Below are 19,995 nucleotides of genomic sequence, written 5' to 3' on the forward strand. Positions count from 1 at the left end.
CTCAATTTCAAAAGGAAAGTTAAGACACAAAGATTTTAAACTTTAAAAACTGAAAAACAAGAGTAAACAAATTAAATACACATAAAATGACAAATGTATTTGTTTAGATATCATCAGATCTTTAAGATCAAAGGGGAGACAATCCACAAAAATTTCTACTTATCATGATCTTATGTAAGCTAATTAAAATTTAATCACTTTAAAGAGTTATTTTTCTGTTTTGTATAATGGATGTAACTTGTATATCACTATATATCATATATCTGTGAAATATCATTTACCTATCAAATGCATATCATGATCTTTTTAATACTTATAACAAAGAATGCATGAAGAAATTTTAGATTAATGAACATGATGAAGAGGTGTAATCAAATTGATCTTTTATACAGTAGAAACTTGTAATAATGCAATTCTCTTGAAATGTAATAATGGTCTGACATGTCTGAGGAGTAGAAAGGGGAGATAAAAATGTTGATGCTTATCAGTACTATTAAGACTTTGTGAAAATTGCCTATGAAATAAATCAAAGTTTAGAAGATTGAAAAATCATACAATTTTGACAAATTGGTCTGAGGTTTTAAGTAGAAAACAGCTTCCTCAAAGTATAAGAATTATCAAAGCCTGTGAAACTTTTTGGTTTTTCAAAAGACTGGCAGAAAAAGTTATGTACAAAACACTTTTCAATAACTGACTTCTGATTGAGATATAAACTTCAATACTGTAAGACATTGATGTTTGATGGAATTTACAACAGTATTAACCTGTCTTTTGTTGACAAATTTACTTTGGATTGGTCAGTTCAATTAAATTATTATCAAGAAGATGTTTCATACTCAAGCAAAGAAGCTGGATGCAGGAAACTTTTCCTAGGTTTATTGGTAAGATTAAATTTAAAATTGCCCACTTGAAAAAAAGGAAATTTTGGAAAGAGAGAAAGAGAGGTTACTAAACAAGTATATCTACAACTGATAGACTAGTACTTGAACATTTGGGGATCAAGGCCCATCAAGGCCCATAGAAATTTGGAGATCAACCCCCCATAGAAATTTTGAGATCAAGGTCCATAGAAATTTGGATATCAAGGCCCACAGAAAGGTTCCATGATAATGGCTTTACTGTTCTGTCAAAGGTTTTACTATACTGACAAACAGAAATTCTGAAAGAAGAGATACCAAAGTTGAACTACAAAGAATATCAAATTTGGTAGTGAAATTTAGAATATGCTTTCATCATTTTCATTTGTCTTGAAAGAAGATATGGAAATAAAACTGTCAAAAAGTGTAGCTTATCATTATACAGAATTCTGTCAACTGATCCAAGTGATATGTTATACAAACTATGTAAAACAAAATGTGTCAACAAATTACCTATTGATGACATTCTAACACAAGTGTGTAAAACATGGATGTTTTGAATATCAAAAACAGAAAATTCTAATATTAAATTAAGCAATTATATCAAAGAAGTTAGGTATCTGGGTGCAATAAGACTACCCCCCCCTCCCCCCCAAAAAAAATAATATTGATATGATATACAATCTCATGCAACTGTTAAGTGACATCAGCAAGGTATAAAATGGTTGACTGAGACAGTCTGATACAAAAAGTCTATCCATTTTCTTGTGCATTCCCAACATTCATTTTCATAATGTATGAAAGCATCTATAGAACGAAGGGATGCACTTTAAGTTCTCACCTACAGGTGGTATTATATACCTTTTGATGCAGTGAAATTCTAAAAGCTTCTTTCTATATATGTTTAAATGTAACACCCTTAAAAGATTGCTTTAATAGTTAAAGGTAGTACATGTAAAGAAAGCTTTAATATTTGAAGGTAGTACATGTAAAAATAAACAAATTACTAAAGTATTCAATGAACATTTTTTTATTCAAAACTCAGCAAATGGATTTTTTTTTTATTCTAAAGAAAACCTTGCATGTCATGCATTTTGTCTTTAACATGTACAACACTCCTATACTATAGAGGTTTCCTACTGATTTTTCTTTCAACTTCTATAAACAACATAAATAGACTGTTTTCTAAACTTTTATCATGAATTACTAGGGAAATAAATAAACAGGCCTCAAAAAGCAGTTATCAAATTAATCTGTGAAATTTTCTTATTCAATTCTGTCCTTGTATAATTTTTCAACACTCAAAGCCTTACACCTTGGTGACAGAAAGATATGAATATCTCTTTAAGTGTGAAGAATGAATTTCACTGTGAAATATGAGTCTTCCAAAAAAATTAACATCTATGATAAAAAATTGACCAATAATTTTTAATTTTCATATTCATAACATCTTTCATGTGCCAGATTTATTCAAGAAGACGACAATAGCTATGTCCTTTTAACTCCCTCTTAACAAATTTGTACAGTCAGATTCTGAATACAAAACAAGTGTTAACTAAATATCTGTACCTAGAAACCCATCCATATATATAGCATCAAGTTGAATTAACACTTAACCTTTCATATAAGGGCATGTTATTTTCTACTTGATAAAAATATAAAATACCACCTTCTTTTAAAATGATATAACTATTTGTTATTTTATACTAACTTTCGACAGGTGCAGATTAAAGACTATAGGTGCAGTGGATGCATTATTGATGCATATTTACCTATCAATTACAACCACTCTCTATAATTATTTTTAACCAATTCAGTGCAACATTACTTATTGAATGGAGAACAATTAAACTGTATATTTTACTACACCGTACTGCTTCACATCAAAAAGAAATCAATTTACATGTGAAACTTTATTTATTTTGTCACTACAGCATTTTTAAAGTTACGTTTAATTTCATTTAAAGGAGGAATTTGAAAATAAATTGCTTTAATGATACACAAAAGCTCTCGAACTGCACAATACCATGCTGCTGGCATTCATAAACTTTTATTATTCACATGAAATATAGTTTTGTTTTGTGATTTAATAAAAATATGTATGCTTTACTTGAAAATACTTTCATCATGATTACAATGTTCAAACCCAAATTCTTTTCTTATTTTAGATCTTAATTTTTTATTTAAATTGCCAATAAATGAACTTAAATTTCAAAAAAATATGTCAAAATGAGATACAACAAATTTAGAATTTAAGAAATTTGCCAAAATTACTGAAATTTTAGTATTAAAAATGGTGTTCAGTTTAGGTTTGATAATGTTAACTTCTCATTCTGCTAACCATGAATTAAAAAATATCTGATTGAGAGTTTATCAGATTGATAAGCAAATGATATATATACTTTAAAATGTAAACATGTAAAACTTTGCTTTCATCTTTTACATTAATATTATAGCAGGATAAGAATGGCACCTGGATAAAATTCTTCAATCTCGGGAAACCAAATTCTAAATATCAAAATCTTTAAACAGACTTTCCCACAAATTTATCATTTTCTTCCATCTTATGTATTTAAAAAAAACGAAAAAAAAACAGACTTACCTATTGGATAAATTAACATCAAGTCCAACTGATAGCTTGAGTTATAGTAAATCCTAAATTAAAAGTTATCACTAATAATTATTTAAGTTTAATCTATTAAGCCTGTATATATCCATGCACATCAATATGCTATGATCTGTTCTGAAGATGTGAAACTATTTTCAGCTCTGTCATGTAATAAAATAATAAGTACTCCTTAGTAGTTAATATTCCACACTTAAAGTGTTGACAAGTGGATATATCATTAACATTAAAGCTGAATTTTCATTGGTTAAGAGACGTTTTTTAAAGGTACCCAATTGTTTGGAGCTATAAGTAGTGTCTACCTGCGGTTTTATGAATGACGAGTCAACAAACTTAATTGAGCTGATAACTATCGGACAGATAAAGCCTGGAGTCTACATACCATCAATGTGTTTATCTATCTACTGCAGATTCCATGACTAAAATAGTCTGCCATTGAAAAACAATCTTCTTCTTTGGATGTTTTCTCTATCCTTCAAATAAATGAAAAATGGAAGAAAAGTTGAAATTGAAAAATTAGTCAAGCAAACAAAAAAGTTATTGAATGAAGATTTTGGATATTTCCTATGAATGCTTCAATTGACGAGTCACTTAGACTTCTGGAGCCACCTTTTACAATGAATTTACAATGAAGGAAGGTTACTCAGATCAAGAAATTATTTTGTTTTTCACACATGGGGGTAGGAAGGGACTCTACCAAAAATATTTTGATCGGATAACAAGTTCACCTTTTTTATCATGTATGATCAGTTTGTTTGAAAATGAGCCACAAATGATATCTATTAAATGCATTACATTCCATTCAAACACATTTTGATCTGATTCTTGGAAAAAAACATGTAACATGGAAATATAAACTTGAAAATTTGAAGTTTTCATATGATAGTATCACCTAAATATTGTAAAAGTTCAAATGATATCAGAGTGGTTTAAATCAAACTGTAACACCATTAAACTAGGTTATGATGGATAGAAATTTCTAGTTCAGAAAAAAAAAAAATCATCAAAAATACATTTCTGATGATATTCACACGATAGGTTATCATTATTACAACTGTTACTGATGTAATTTTTATTCTATCTCTCACAAGAAACCTTTGTCTGGATAAAATCAAGATTGGAACATTTTACTCAAGAGATGTAGAAAGTCTATGAACTTTCCTTATTTCCACATAATTATTACTTAAAAATTATGATACAATCGTTTATGAAATAAGTTCATACTGGTTTATAATAAGTGTTTCTTGTTTTTTATATAGATTAAACAGTTGGTTTTCAGTGTTTGAATGGTTTTACACTAGTCATTTTTGGAGTCGTTATAGCTTGCTCTTTGATGTGAGCCAGGCTCTGTGCTGAAGAACGTACTTTGACTTATAATGGTTTATTTTTAAAAACTGTGACTTGGATGGAGAGTTGTCTCATTGGCTCTCATACCACATCTTCTTATATCTACTTAATGTCTTATTTGAGTGCCCCAAAACACATTCAACCCCCATCATATTATTTATGTACCTACCGTAAACTAGCTAGGAACCTGTAATCACCTGGTGTTTTTTGGGTTGGTTTTTTTCACATTTTTTCATTCTTTGGCCTTTAACAGCTTATTACATGGTATGGGTTTTGCTCATTGTTGAAGGCTGCATCATAACATATAAGGAATGATTCCCATTGTTATCTATTGGTCTTTTTAAATTGATACTTGTCTCAATGCAATGGGAAGTATAATGGAATTGCAATTATACTGTTTTGGTTTTAACAGTCCTACAGAAAGGACCTGTGTTAGCCATACACACATCTATGGGTGGTTAAGGAATTCACCACTAAATAAATTTTGAGCTTATTTCAAAACATTCTTTTTTTCACAGACTTCTTAAAATTGAAAAATAGGATTTAGTTTGAAACATTTTTTATACTTCTAGATATACAAACAAATCAATGTGTTCAAATATCTCTTGACCATGTTGACTAGACATTTCAAATACAAAAAAATGTAAATCTTTTTTCATGTCAAAAGTATAATTTGGGATACAAAACCTAACTGTTTAAAACTCCAATAAAGGTTAAAAAGCTTAATGTCATATCCTTGCAATAATTGCTGTGTCACTTATATAATTCTTTACATAATTATAATCAATGAAATCAGATAACCAATTATAACTTTGTGTGTTACAACCACAAACCTATCTTAATTTTAGCAGGTGCTTCCGTGCAAGGTGTTTACGTCAGTATAAATTGTGTCTAAAAACCCTATTTCTACATCATATAAAAACAAGAAATTCATAGTCTGTTCACATAAGTCTCTTAATTTTAATAGGTGCTTCTGTGCAAGGTGTTTACAGTCAGTATATATTGTGTCTGAAAACCCTATTTCCACATCATATATAAAACAAGGAATTCATAGTCTGTTCAAGTCTCTTCATTTTAACAGGTGCTTCCGTGCAAGGAGTTTACAGTCAGTATATATTGTGTCTGAAAACCATATTTCCACATCCTATATAAAACAAGGAATTCATAGTATGTCCAAGTCATGCTGAAAATATGTATGTTTATAAAATGTTCACACTGTATTTGAATAACACACTATCTTTTATCATGGTTTTTATGGGATGTATAAAAGTCTCATTTTTAGGTGGAATATGAATCTTCCATCATCTCTCTTAGTCTTGATACTGTCACTTTTGAATTATTATATTCAAATACAATTATTTTTTATCAGAAGATTTAATATTCCTTAAAGTTTTTTCTCTATTCTTACAATAAACACATTGACATTGGTATACTGTTGCATTATAGGAAACATGCATTTAATGCATATGGTGCATGAACTCCTGTCATTATTCAAGTTACTTTTGGATTTATCTGCACTTTCAGATTTTCTGATAAAATGAGTTTATTTAAAAAGTCATTTTATGTATACTTTTATGATGTTGATGGCACATTAATAAATTGCAGAAATGAAAAAGTGATTAAATTAAGATATTATTTTATCACTTATGTAAACTAGAGGCTCCAAAGAGCCTGTGTCGCTCACCTTGGTCTATGTGAATTATAAACAAAGGAAGCAGATGGATTCATGACAAAATTGTGTTTTGGTGATGGTGATTTGTTTGTAAATCTTACTTTACTAGTCTTGCTGCTTACATTTATCTCTATCTATAATGAACTTGGTCCAGTAGTTTCAGTGGAAAATGTTAATAAAAATTTACAAATTTTATGAAAATTGTCAAAAATTGACTATAAAGGACAATAACTCCTTAGGGGGTCAATTGACCATTTCGGTCATATTGACTTATTTGTAAATCTTACTTTGCTGAACATAATTGCTGTTTACAGTTTATCTCTGTCTATAATAAAATTTAAGATAATAACCAAAAACAGCAAAATTTCCTTAAAATTACCGATTCAGGGGCAGCAACCCAACAATGGGTTGTCAGATTCATCTGAAAATTATAGGGCAGATAGATCTTGATCTGATTAATAATTTTACCCCGTGCTGGATTTGCTCTAAATGCTTTGGTTTTTGAGTTATAAGCCAAAAACTGCATTTTACCCCTATGTTCTATTTTTAGCTGTGGCAGCCATCTTGATTTGATAGTCGGGTCACCGGACACATTTTTAAAACTAGATACCCCAAAGATGATTATTGCCAAGTCTGGATTAATTTGGCCCAGTAGTTTCAGAGGAGAAGATTTTTGTAAAAGATAACTAAGATTTACGAAAAATGGTTAAAAATTGACTATAAAGGGCAATAACTCCTAAACGGGTCAACTGACCATTTCGGTCATGTTGACTTATTAGTAAATCCTACTTTGCTAAACATTATTGCTGTTTACAGTTTATCTCTATCTATAATAATATTCAAGATAATAACCAAAAACTGCCAAATTTCCACAAAATTACCAATTCAGGGGCAGCAACCCAACAACGGGTTGACCGATTCATCTGAAAATTTCAGGGCAGATAGATCTTGACCTGATAAACATTTTTACCCCATGTCAGATTTCCTCTAAATGCTTTGGTTTTTGAGTTATAAGCCAAAAACTGCATTTTACCCCTATGTTCTATTTTTAGCCGTGGCGGCCATCTTGGTTGGTTGACCGGGTCACGCCACACATTTTTTAAACTAGATACCCCAATGATGATTGTGGCTAAGTTTGGTTCAATTTGGCCCAGTAGTTTCAGAGGAGAAGATTTTTGTAAAAGTTAACAACGACGACGGACGACGGACGACGACGGACGCCGGACGCAAAGTGATGGGAAAAGCTCACTTGGCCCTTCGGGCCAGGTGAGCTAAAAAGAAGAAAATTTATGACATTTGGAATTCAATTGTATACAAAACTACCATAGTAAAAGCAAAAAAACTTTTACAAGTATGATGAGTCTGAAAAATAGAACTTCATTTCCAATTTAGACTCATAACAAATTCATCTTTTAGATTTAAATGAAGAGTTAGTAAAGGCCTTTAAGGAATAAGTTTTGATTTACCATGTCCTATATCTTATTTAACATAAGGCCAACATATGTTCACTTCCTGATTTATTATGTAATACTTGACAATGGAGCAATAATAACTAAATTCATTTGAGATGTTTTATATTTTTCCCATTTTTAAAGTTAGTGTTTATAAAATTCAGAAAGCAAATGTGAATGTAGTCAAAGGGACAACAACCCTACCATAGAGCAGACAACAGCCGAAGGCCACCAATGTGTCTTCAATGTAGAGAGAAACTCCCGCCCCCGTAGGTGTCCTTCAGCTGGCCCCTTAAAAAATATGTATACCAGTACAGTGGTAATGGACATCATACTAAACTTAGAATTATACACAAGAAACTAAAATTAAAAATTGTGTGTTAATTTAGATGCTTGTCTATATAGTCTTTTACTAAACTTTGCAATAAATGTTTCAATAACTGTACTCATTTTAGTTATCTGGCATCAGATAATGCCAAATATCAAATTCATACAATGTTGCTGACAAAAACATTAGAAAGTCACATATTTTATTCACATTTTGTTGTTGTTGTTATTCTATCACCCTGCTTAGTTGCTCAGTAATTCTTGTATCACAGCTTTGAGATGTAAGCAAATATTATCAACTATGTCACAATGTCTGATGAGAAGTTCTCCAGCTTCCTTTCTTCAAGTGTAACACTGTCTTATAGAGAGGGAAACCACCAGTTAAAGAAAGATAAACAGGTTATCGAGTTTTCTACCTATATAGCCACTCGCAAAAATGTGAAGCTTTTGATTTGGATTGCTGTACTTACTCACCAAAAAAGGTTCACATTATAGCTCACGGCCTATATTTTACGACTTTAATATGTAGAAAAATGGATAATCCATATAAGCCTGGGTACTGGCACAGACTTTAGTGGATTAATGTGTTCACACTCCTCCCCATTATAACATATTTACTTGCAATTTTTCACATGCAATTGGATAGTTATGATAGGTAAATGTTGTAAAAAAAAATTAAGACACCTGCTATATCATGATGTATTTAATCTATATATAGTCTACCCCTAAAAAACGCAAAGAAACCGGAAAAGCTTTGCCTGACTTGTAACATATAATTTTTAACGAAGATAGAGTTACTTTTATGGAATGTATCAAAAACCACATGTTCATGCCTGAAAAATTTTGTCGATTAGAACGTAACATATATACGATCTCCAAAACAATCATGTTATTAAAAGATACATCTAGTGTTTGTAGCAACTTTTGTTTCAGTTTCGTTATACAGATGTTTTGACATGAAAAAAGTAAATTAAAAGGATTGAATGATATAGAAGGGTAAAATTTCTGAGGTCATGTAAAAAAGGCGGTAATACAGTCTACAAAATCTGATTTAAGATGATAGAAGTAAAAAGTACAATGCTCAAACTGACCTCTACATTATCTAACTTCCAAATGAGTTCATAATGCAGTGGTATAAATCAAAGTCAATGGAATTCTTGAATTTGATTTTCCAGGTGTGCAAACATAGCTCATTTTGACATGTGTATAATTTGAATTATGCCTCTAAAATTTCAGCAACAAGTCATATGAAAAAAGAGTTGATCTCCTTATTTTATATTGTAACCACAATAAATAAACTCTGTCTATGTATAATGCAATATTAATAAGCTGGAGAAATGAAAACTTTAACAATATGTTTTTATTGTTAAATTATATGCATTTATCATGACTAAAAATTAATTTTTGAAATATGAATTCATGACAAAGCAGTTCATAGCATAACTTCATAAAAATTTAAGTACTCAGTTACAATATTAAGGAAACACCCTGCAATTTGGAAAAAATGCACAAATTTATTTTAAATGTGTTTCTGAACAGAACAATATAACATAATAAAAGCTTTATACAATAAGTTATAATAAAAAGTTTAAACCCAGTTACAAAATAAGGGATCCACCCGATAATTTTGATAAATTGACTAGTCCACATGAAATTCCTTTTACAAATATTTAACAATTAAATTTGGACACCCTGGTCAAAACATTTTGGGTGGAACAAATATAGGTATAAGTACAAATATATTAATCTTGAAAGTGACACTTCCCATAATAAGTATCAAGGCTTGATTAATGAGCCACCCGCATCAATCAGGACAAATTATCAAAAGAATTTCTCAAATCAGGTGAGATATTTGTCTCTACAAATAGTAAAACTAGATCCAACTTTCGTCATTGCCAAATATTTGAAAAGAAAATTAATAATCATGCCCTTGAATTATAAAAAATGAATAAGAAAACAACAATTTGGTACAAAAGACAAGACTTACTTATGACTTTTTACCTGAACAGGTGGTAAATAAACTCGTTAAGGTGTTGATTTCACAGGAACAAACAAATGAAATTTGTAAATAGTGACAACAATCAGGTTTCATCTGACAAAGGTCATCGTCAATCTGAAAAAGAAAACGATGGCTTGAAAAATATCTTATCTTAATGTGAAATATGAAAAGTGATTCTACAGCAAAACTTATTTAAAGGATCTATTTACGTGTTATATAAATAGTTCAATATACAATGCAAAATCATTATATCGTAGGCTGATTATACGTCAAATGCATGTTCTTTGGACTGATTTTTTTTCAACTTTTCCGTTAGTGAAAGGTCTTATTAGAAATGTGATGACTTTAAAGAAATGCAATAGTACATCTGAAGTAAGACTAAAAGTTTATGATAAGCAAGTCAAGGTCTATTTGTCAAATTCATAATGAAATGAGAACAGTATTGCATCAAAGACAAAATGAAAACTAAAGATTTTTAGATTTTTTAGATTTAAAGATAAACGCTGAAGTTTATAGCACGAAAAGTTTTCAACCCAAATTTTGTTCCCAATTATCCAACTAAACACAAAATCTGTAATGCATAGTATTGTCAGACTAGAAGAGAAATGCTGCAATAATTAGGAGAAAAACTGCAGTGGGCTTTACAGACATATTAGAGGCGATATACAACAGTGACCTACAGACAGACTATAGAAGGTAAATACTACAGTGACCTATACAGACAGATTAGTTGGAAAATACTGCAGTGACCTCCTATACAGACATATCACAATGGACATACAAGTGACCTAAACAGACAGATTAAAAGGGAAATACTACAGTGACCCCCTATACAGACAGATTAGAAGGGAAATACTACAGTGACCTCCTATACAGACAGATTAGAAGGGAAACACTACAGTGCCCTATACAGACAGATTAGTTGGGAAATACTACAGTGACTTCCTATACAGACATATCACAATGGACATACAAGTGACCTAAACAGACAGATTAAAAGGGAAATACTACAGTGACCCCCTATACAGACAGATTAGAAGGGAAATACTACAGTGACCTCCTATACAGACAGATTAGAAGGGAAATACTACAATGACCTCTTATACAGATAGATTAGAAGGGAAATACTACAGTGACCCCCTATACAGACAGATTAGAAGGGAAATACTACAATGACCTCTTATATAGACAGATTAGAAGGGAAATACTCATACTGCAGTTATATACAACAGTGACCTCCTATACAGATAGATAAGAAGGGAAATACTACAGTGACCTCCTATACAGATAGATTAGAAGGGAAATACTACAGTGACCTCCTATACAGATAGATTAGAAGGGAAATACTACAGTGACCTCCTATACAGATAGATTAGAAGGGAAATACTACAGTGACCTCCTATACAGACAGATTAGAAGGGAAATACTACAGTGACCTCCTATACAGACAGATTAGAAGGGAAATACTCATACTGCAGTGATATACAACAGTGACCTCCTATACAGATAGATTAGAAGGGAAATACTACAGTAACCTCACATACAGATAGATTAGAAGGGAAATACTACAGTGACCTCCTATACAGACAGATTAGAAGGGAAATACTACAGTGACCTCCTATACAGATAGATTGGAAGGGAAATACTACAGTGACCCCCTATACAGACAGATTAGAAGGGAAACACTACAGTGACCTCCTATACAGATAGATTAGAAGGGAAATACTACAGTGACCTCCTATACAGATAGATTAGAAGGGAAATACTACAGTGACCTCCTATACAGACAGATAAGAAGGGAAACACTACAGTGACCTCCTATACAGATAGATTAGAAGGGAAATACTACAGTGACCTCCTATACAGGCAGATTAGAAGGGAAATACTACAGTGACCCCCTATACAGATAGATTAGAAGGGAAATACTACAGTGACCTCCTATACAGGCAGATTAGAAGGGAAATACTACAGTGACTTCCTATACAGACATATCACAATGGACATACAAGTGACCTAAACAGACAGATTAAAAGGGAAATACTACAGTGACCCCCTATACAGACAGATTAGAAGGGAAATACTACAGTGACCTTCTATACAGATAGATTGGAAGGGAAATACTACAGTGACTTCCTATACAGACAGATAAGAAGGGAAATACTACAAGGACCTCTTATACAGATAGATTAGAAGGGAAATACTACAGTGACCTCCTATACAGACAGATAAGAAGGGAAATACTACAATGACCTCTTATACAGATAGATTAGAAGGGAAATACTACAGTGACCCCCTATACAGACAGATTAGAAGGGAAACACTACAGTGACCTCCTATACAGATAGATTAGAAGGGAAATACTACAGTGACCTCCTATACAGGCAGATTAGAAGGGAAATACTACAGTGACCCCCTATACAGATAGATTAGAAGGGAAACACTACAGTGACCTCCTATACAGATAGATTAGAAGGGAAATACTACAGTGACCTCCTATACAGGCAGATTAGAAGGGAAATACTACAGTGACCTCTTATACAGATAGATTAGAAGGGAAATACTACAGTGACCCCCTATACGGACAGATTAGAAGGGAAATACTACAGTGACCTCCTATACAGACAGATTAGAAGGGAAATACTACAGTGACCTCCTATACAGATAGATTGGAAGGGAAATACTACAGTGACCTCCTATACAGACAGATAAGAAGGGAAATACTACAATGACCTCTTATACAGATAGATAAGAAGGGAAATACTACAGTGACCTCCTATACAGACAGATAAGAAGGGAAATACTACAATGACCTCTTATACAGATAGATTAGAAGGGAAATACTACAGTGACCCCCTATACAGACAGATTAGAAGGGAAATACTACAATGACCTCTTATACAGACAGGTGAGAAGGGAAATACTCATACTGCAGTGATATACAACAGTGACCTCCTATACAGATATATAAGAAGGGAAATACTACAGTGACCTCCTATACAGGCAGATTAGAAGGGAAATACTCATACTGCAGTGATATACAACAGTGACCTCCTATACAGATAGATAAGATGGGAAATACTACAGTGACCTCCTATACAGGCAGATTAGAAGGGAAATACTACAGTGACCTCCTATACAGATAGATTAGAAGGGAACTACTACAGTGACCTCCTATACAGGCAGATTAGAAGGGAAATACTCATACTGCAGTGATATACATCAGTGACCTCCTATACAGATAGATAAGAAGGGAAATACTACAGTGACCTCCTATACAGACAGATTAGAAGGGAAATACTACAGTGACCTATACAGACAGATTAGTTGGGAAATACTACAGTGACTTCCTATACAGACATATCACAATGGACATACAAGTGACCTAAACAGACAGATTAAAAGGGAAATACTACAGTGACCCCCTATACAGACAGATTAGAAGGGAAATACTACAGTGACCTCCTATACAGATAGATTAGAAGGGAAATACTACAGTGACCTCGTATACAGGCAGATTAGAAGGGAAATACTCATACTGCAGTGATATACAACAGTGACTTCCTATACAGATAGATAAGAAGGGAAATACTACAGTGACCTCCTATACAGATAGATTAGAAGGGAAATACTACAGTGACCTCCTATACAGATAGATTAGAAGGGAAATACTACAGTGACCTCCTATACAGATAGATTAGAAGGGAAATACTACAGTGACCTCCTTTACAGATAGATTAGAAGGGAAATACTACAGTGACCTCCTATACAGACAGATTAGAAGGGAAATACTCATACTGCAGTGATATACAACAGTGACCTCCTATACAGATAGATTAGAAGGGAAATACTACAGTAACCTCACATACAGATAGATTAGAAGGGAAATACTACAGTGACCTCCTATACATATAGATTAGAAGGGAAATACTACAGTGACCTCCTATACAGATAAGAAGAGAAATTCTCATACTGCAGTGACCTTTACAGAGGTGATATACAACAGTGACCTAAACAGTCAGATTAGAAGGGAAATACTACAGTGACCTTTCCAGACAGATTAAAAGGGAAATACTGCAGTGACCGATACAGACATATAAGAAGGGAAATACTACACTGACATTAACAATACAGATTAGAAGAGAAATACTACAGTGACCTCCTAAACAGACAGATTAGAAGGGAAATACTGCGGAGACCTCATACACAGAAAAAATAGAAGGGAAATACTAAAGTAACCTTTAGAGACAGATAAGAAGGAAAATACTACAGTAACCTTAACAAGACAGGTTAAAAGGAAAATACTACAGTGACCTCCTATACAGACAGATTAGAATGGAAATACAATAGTAACCTGAACAGACAGATCAAAAGAGAAATACTATAGTGACCTGTAGAGATAGGTAAGAAGGGAAATACTTCAGTGATCTAACAGACTAATTAGAAGAGAAATACTACAGTGACCTATATAGACTGCATGATCAGAAGTGAAATGCTGCAATGATAAAAGGTGAAATACTGCTGTCACCTCCTGTTTTGGAAGATAAGCGATGATATGCTGCAGTAACCTGCATTAACTTATCAAGTAACATGCTACAGTCACCTATAAAGACAGCTTAGTAGTGATTAGAAGTGTACAAAAAGATAATTGATGATGTGCCTACAGTGACTTGCAAATAGAGTATAGAAATTATATGATGCCTTAATTTATCTAGAAACATTAGAGTTGGTATGCTGCACTGACCTATACTGAGACAGACCAGAGGCAATATCATGTAGGAAGAGCACTGGTAGTGACGCAATTTTTTTCAACAATTATATTTGAGAAAAAAAAGTTTCAACTGCAGAATCCTCATCTGGTAGTGATGCAGACACAGACTTTGTTGTAATAACCTTTATGCACGTTAGAAATCCCCAGAATTTCTTAATTTTTTTTATTTTATTTTTTTGAATTTTATCAATATAAAATCAACACATTCAAATTACACCAACCCATGAATTTAAACAATTAACAATAGATAAAAAGAATACACCCTACATCATGATCATGTCTCAAAAAGAATTTCTATCCTATTAAAGTAAGAATATATATCATGTTTTTATCATTGTAAATATTTTTCTATGTTTGTTTAGTTATGGTATATGAAGATAATTCAATTCTAACCTATATGTGTCTTGTTTATAGAAATATTTAACCTATCACAAATATCCCGCTGACTCCTATCAACAAAATAAAGTTTCCGAAATTTTTCTATGGACTCAAGTTTACCTAAGTAATTGAAAAACTATACAACCTTTCAGGCCAGAGTAATCTGGGAAATTGATATTCATATTCATAATAATATTATAAATTGAAAATACCAAATTCTTAAAAGTAAAAAAACTGGTTTCAATTAGAAAGTAAACAGATTTTAACTAGGGATAAACATACAAACAAAACTATAATGTCTTTACCCTTTTCTCTACTTGTACCATTGAAATTAAACTGTCAATATTTAATCTAATCTATACACTTTTCCTAGCTTATTCAATTAAGTCATATGGCAAACTAGAGAGTTAAAGGTTTTGAATATTTTCAAATATATCATTTTACTTCTTCCCTAGTTGAAGAGTACTTTAAATTTTTCGATGATTTCCCTAGCTTTCATGACAATCGAGGCTCAGTAGTATAATGACTGTAGTATAATGTAGAGTATGATTTTTCATTTAGAAAAATTAACAGTCAACCAAGAAAACTCCCACATACTTTCAATTAAATCAAACTTTGTATATATCAGTAGTGATTTCTTCAATCCTATATTATTATAACATGCAAAGATGAGGAGGGAGGGACCTTTATCCGGACTCCATAATCGAGTGTCTTTAAGCTCTGGATTTCGGGATCCTGGAATTCTTTTTTTCGAATTTCATGATGTCAGGATTTAAATTTTCTAAAGTTCGGCACCTCAGGATTTCATGTTTCTAAGCCCAGGATTTCAGGATCAGGACCACTCCAACCCTTCCCCCCCCCCCCACTCCCAAAGATCACATCTGAATTTATAGTTTTATCTCTTTAATATAAAGGGTTAATTCTACATGTTGATAAACACATTTTCTGATGAGGTTCAATAAATGTTTAATTTCTTTGTGATGTAAACAAACAGCAAATGTCATGCCATCTCAAAACAAAACATTTCATGAGTAGAGGATTATATAATATAATCAAATACGAACTTATAACCCAATCAAAGTATCATACTTTACAAAGATTTAAAAAAAAAATCAACCCAAAAATGAAAAAAAAGACTACTTTTTGCAGTTATCTCCCTTTCCAATGTTAATTTCCATTAGAAATTAGAAATGCTAATTTTGAGTTTTCGTTAAGTAAGATTTTATGGGACTTTCTGTATATTTGAGGCTTAATGCTAAATTAGATTAGAACTAAAACATTTTGTTGCAATTAGTTTGAGGTTCAAAATTAGATTGACTGGACTTATATGAGCCAATACATCGATAAGATGGTAAGATTGTGGATGTTCTTTCCTCATATGAAAAAGAGATAATTGTTGGTTCTTTTTTTTAACTGCAATATTTTTTTCTTCAAGACCCAATATATAGGACTATGAAAACTAGTTAAGAAATTCAAAATCTGTATGCCCATCCAGTAAAAAAAATCATCTGTTTATTCTGTCTTTCATTCATTGATATAAATAAGATCTTACTCGTTACATAATTTCATTCATTAGTAATGTCAGTCAATTGAGGAACTTGCTTGGACTGTGTGCCATGACTAATGATGTGGAGAACTTTAAAATGTCTTTTTGTTATTTGTGTACTTGTGTTGTTAGGTTAATAATGTCAAATCAGATTAATGTTCTTAGTCTCGTCTTTAATAATTGGTGTATTAACAATATAATAGATATAGGAAGATGTGGTATAAGTGCAAATGAGACAACTCTCCATCCAAGTAACAGCCATTAATAACCTTATATAGCCTGGAACTCTAAAGCATTTAAGGGCATATCCAACAGTTTCAGGGGAGGTAATAACAAACGTAAACGTCGTCTATTGTTTCCCGTAATTTCACGGTGTTTCAACGACGTCATAATGGCCGTTTGGAAAGAGCGGTTTCTTTCCTCATTGGAAATGACACGGCGGGAATCGGCAAAAAAATCATACAGAATATTAGCAGAACTAGAATTCAAAACTAAAAGATATCTTTGTCCATTTGGTCTATTATAAAAGAACTGCAATTATCTTAATCATTACTAGACCATACTCACTTAAGTTTCCGTTTTATTAAATTATCTTCAATACAGTAGAAAACAACGAAAGCAAATGCATAATGATTTATTATTGCATAAGAAAGTAACACAAATTGTTATTAGTTCTTTATCAACTTTTTCCGAGATTTTGTCATTCAGGATAGAAAACTTAAAGTTTGGTTTTACTTGAGAAAGATGAAAAAAAGGTTTCTTGAGAAAAAAAAATACGGCGTAAAATAGCATTTATCATGCATCTAGCTTTGCGTTGAAGTGCTAATAGATATACGCTCTTTAAATGAATATGAACTTTAACCGGTAAACAATGTAAAACAAAAGATGACACAGTAATAAAAAAATATTGAAATAGGAAAACATTGTAATATATACACTGACATACAAGTAGAAAATATCCGACGATGTTGGTGTTTACTTATGTATGAGGAAACAAATTTAATTTAAAAATAAAACACAAAAAAACCAGTGTAGGTGTCTTTACTAATTAGACACGCCCTTTTCAGTCAGTAGGTCCATAACATGATGGAAAAAAAAACAGCCTTTGACAAAATACCATAATTCAAAAAGGGGGGGGGGGGCTAATAGCTTTACTCACAATTTTGATCATCATTCAACTTTATCTAGTACGGCATACGTTTTACCGCTAGAACACTCTTTATATCTTGATAATGTATCAATCGATCCACTCTCGCCTCGTCGTAGATATGCGTGATATATTTGCCACTGGAGCACGGCAGCAATCAATTCATCAGTTTCATATAGTGATGCATAATCATTAGTTCTCAACTGATAATTGTATCAAACAGTGTTCCAGTTTTTTATTTTTATTTTATATCTTATTTCAAAACGAAAATTTTAGAATTTCTTTCCGCATCTTTCTCTTTGAAATCACTTTTTTGAATAATCAATAATAATATAGAGTGGGGTGCTCAATTTCGCCATATCTTTCCATGTTTTCTTCAGTTTATGTTCAGGTCTTTATGTTTTTGAAGTATACTGATATTTCTATATGAAAATAACTTCAAATGCAAATTATTCTTAGCTTGAAAACGTGTTTGTTTTGAGAAAAATCATCTAAAAAGTGTGATTAAAGGGTGTTTCCTGATTTTTTGTCAACGGGGGACACATATTCGCCGTTTTTGCATATCTATTTTAAACCAAATAACTGCAGCTTTAAACAATATTTATCAAATAAATTTCATTATAGATGAATAGCAGACATTTGAAAGGTGTAAAAAAATGAAATTTTGGGCAATCAGTCAAGAAAATAACTAAGAAATATTTCTTTGAATTTTTTTTTCATTCAGGAAATTGGCTGTAAATCGATGTCCGTTTTTCGGTCCTTTGCGGTTAGTTCCGAAATTATGTCTCATTTTCAAAAATAACCATATTTGTTTTAAAAATATAATTTATCGGCATATTTCTTCCATTTCAACCATCCTTTGAAGTTTTTACACCTTATATATATAAAATTATAAAACGGTGTAATTGTGTCCACGGCGAATATGAGCGCCCTACTCTAGTAGTCTACATCAGTGGTTACATTGTATACAGCCAAACTATGTAGAGGGCAGTAGAACAGAAAACAATTTCCATTGTGTATATATGCAATAACTCATATATTGAAGCGTAATACCACGGCAGTCAGGCTCGTTTAGGTGAAAAAAATACTGTCACAGTTTCAATTTCATATACTTAATATATACATTATAGTAAATATGTCATAAAAGCAAAAACACACGAAAAAATGTCCACAATTTATTTTAAAATTCAACATTTTTCGGTCGTTTTGTTTATGCTCAAGTTAATGTCAAACTGATCTGTTTTGTTCATCAAAGTATATTTTCATCTACAACTGCAAAAGGCGCAACTTCAATTTTCATCTGACCTTTGTTGTTGTTTATAGATTTTATTCGAAGTTCCTTTATCCCTCAATCATTTATTTAGATGGTATTTTAGCGTATAGATAGCGCGAAACTCTCCTTACTCTATGCATCTGATATTACATTTTTATTTCGACTAAATGATGCTGCAAATTTATACATCCGAGCAGCTAAACGGCCGCACCCAATTTTAGCAAATATATACACGTAACTGTCGGACAGGAGCAGTCCAGAGACGGAATATTTCTATACCCAATCAATCCATTTTTAATGATAAAGATTTTAAAGGTATACATTAATACGTCAGCAAACCAACGACACATATAATTCAAAACACTAAGAGTCAACATACAGATTTTTGTTATAGCTAGAAGCCTGTAAAGAGAAAGAGCCAAAACTGCAACAGGAAATAATACGGAGTGGGTGAGATTTTAGACAAGTGTTTGGTTGCAAAATTTCACGTGCTCTTTATTGATTTCGATATGTGAAATTATATAGACAGTGTAATGTAAATCAGTGTAAGACAATCACTTCTTTGTAAAGTAACGGTAAAATAAATAATGACGACGGACGTCAA

The 19,995-nt window shown here is 32.0% G+C and overlaps 1 protein-coding gene across 14 annotated transcripts in view; it reads right to left on the minus strand.

The window, feature by feature from the left end:
- LOC134715814 (uncharacterized) overlaps positions 1 to 19,995 on the minus strand; it is a 58,520-nt gene that overhangs the window by 18,407 nt on the left and 20,118 nt on the right. For 11 of the 14 annotated variants that reach the window (XM_063578291.1, XM_063578286.1, XM_063578282.1 and 8 more), the window contains 2 exons: positions 10,268 to 10,393; positions 3,866 to 3,956 (listed from right to left, as the gene is read on the minus strand). In XM_063578291.1, the coding sequence (XP_063434361.1) occupies positions 3,866 to 3,868 (3 nt within the window). In that variant the 5' untranslated portion in view covers positions 3,869 to 3,956; positions 10,268 to 10,393. Of the gene's footprint in view, positions 1 to 3,459; positions 3,682 to 3,865; positions 3,957 to 10,267; positions 10,394 to 19,995 lie in introns of those variants that run through there. The other 3 variants (XM_063578285.1, XM_063578294.1, XM_063578293.1) reach the window with 3 other exon arrangements.

This window comes from Mytilus trossulus, chromosome 4, assembly GCF_036588685.1.
Source record: "Mytilus trossulus isolate FHL-02 chromosome 4, PNRI_Mtr1.1.1.hap1, whole genome shotgun sequence".
In the NCBI taxonomy this organism is placed as follows: Eukaryota; Metazoa; Mollusca; class Bivalvia; order Mytilida; family Mytilidae; genus Mytilus; species Mytilus trossulus.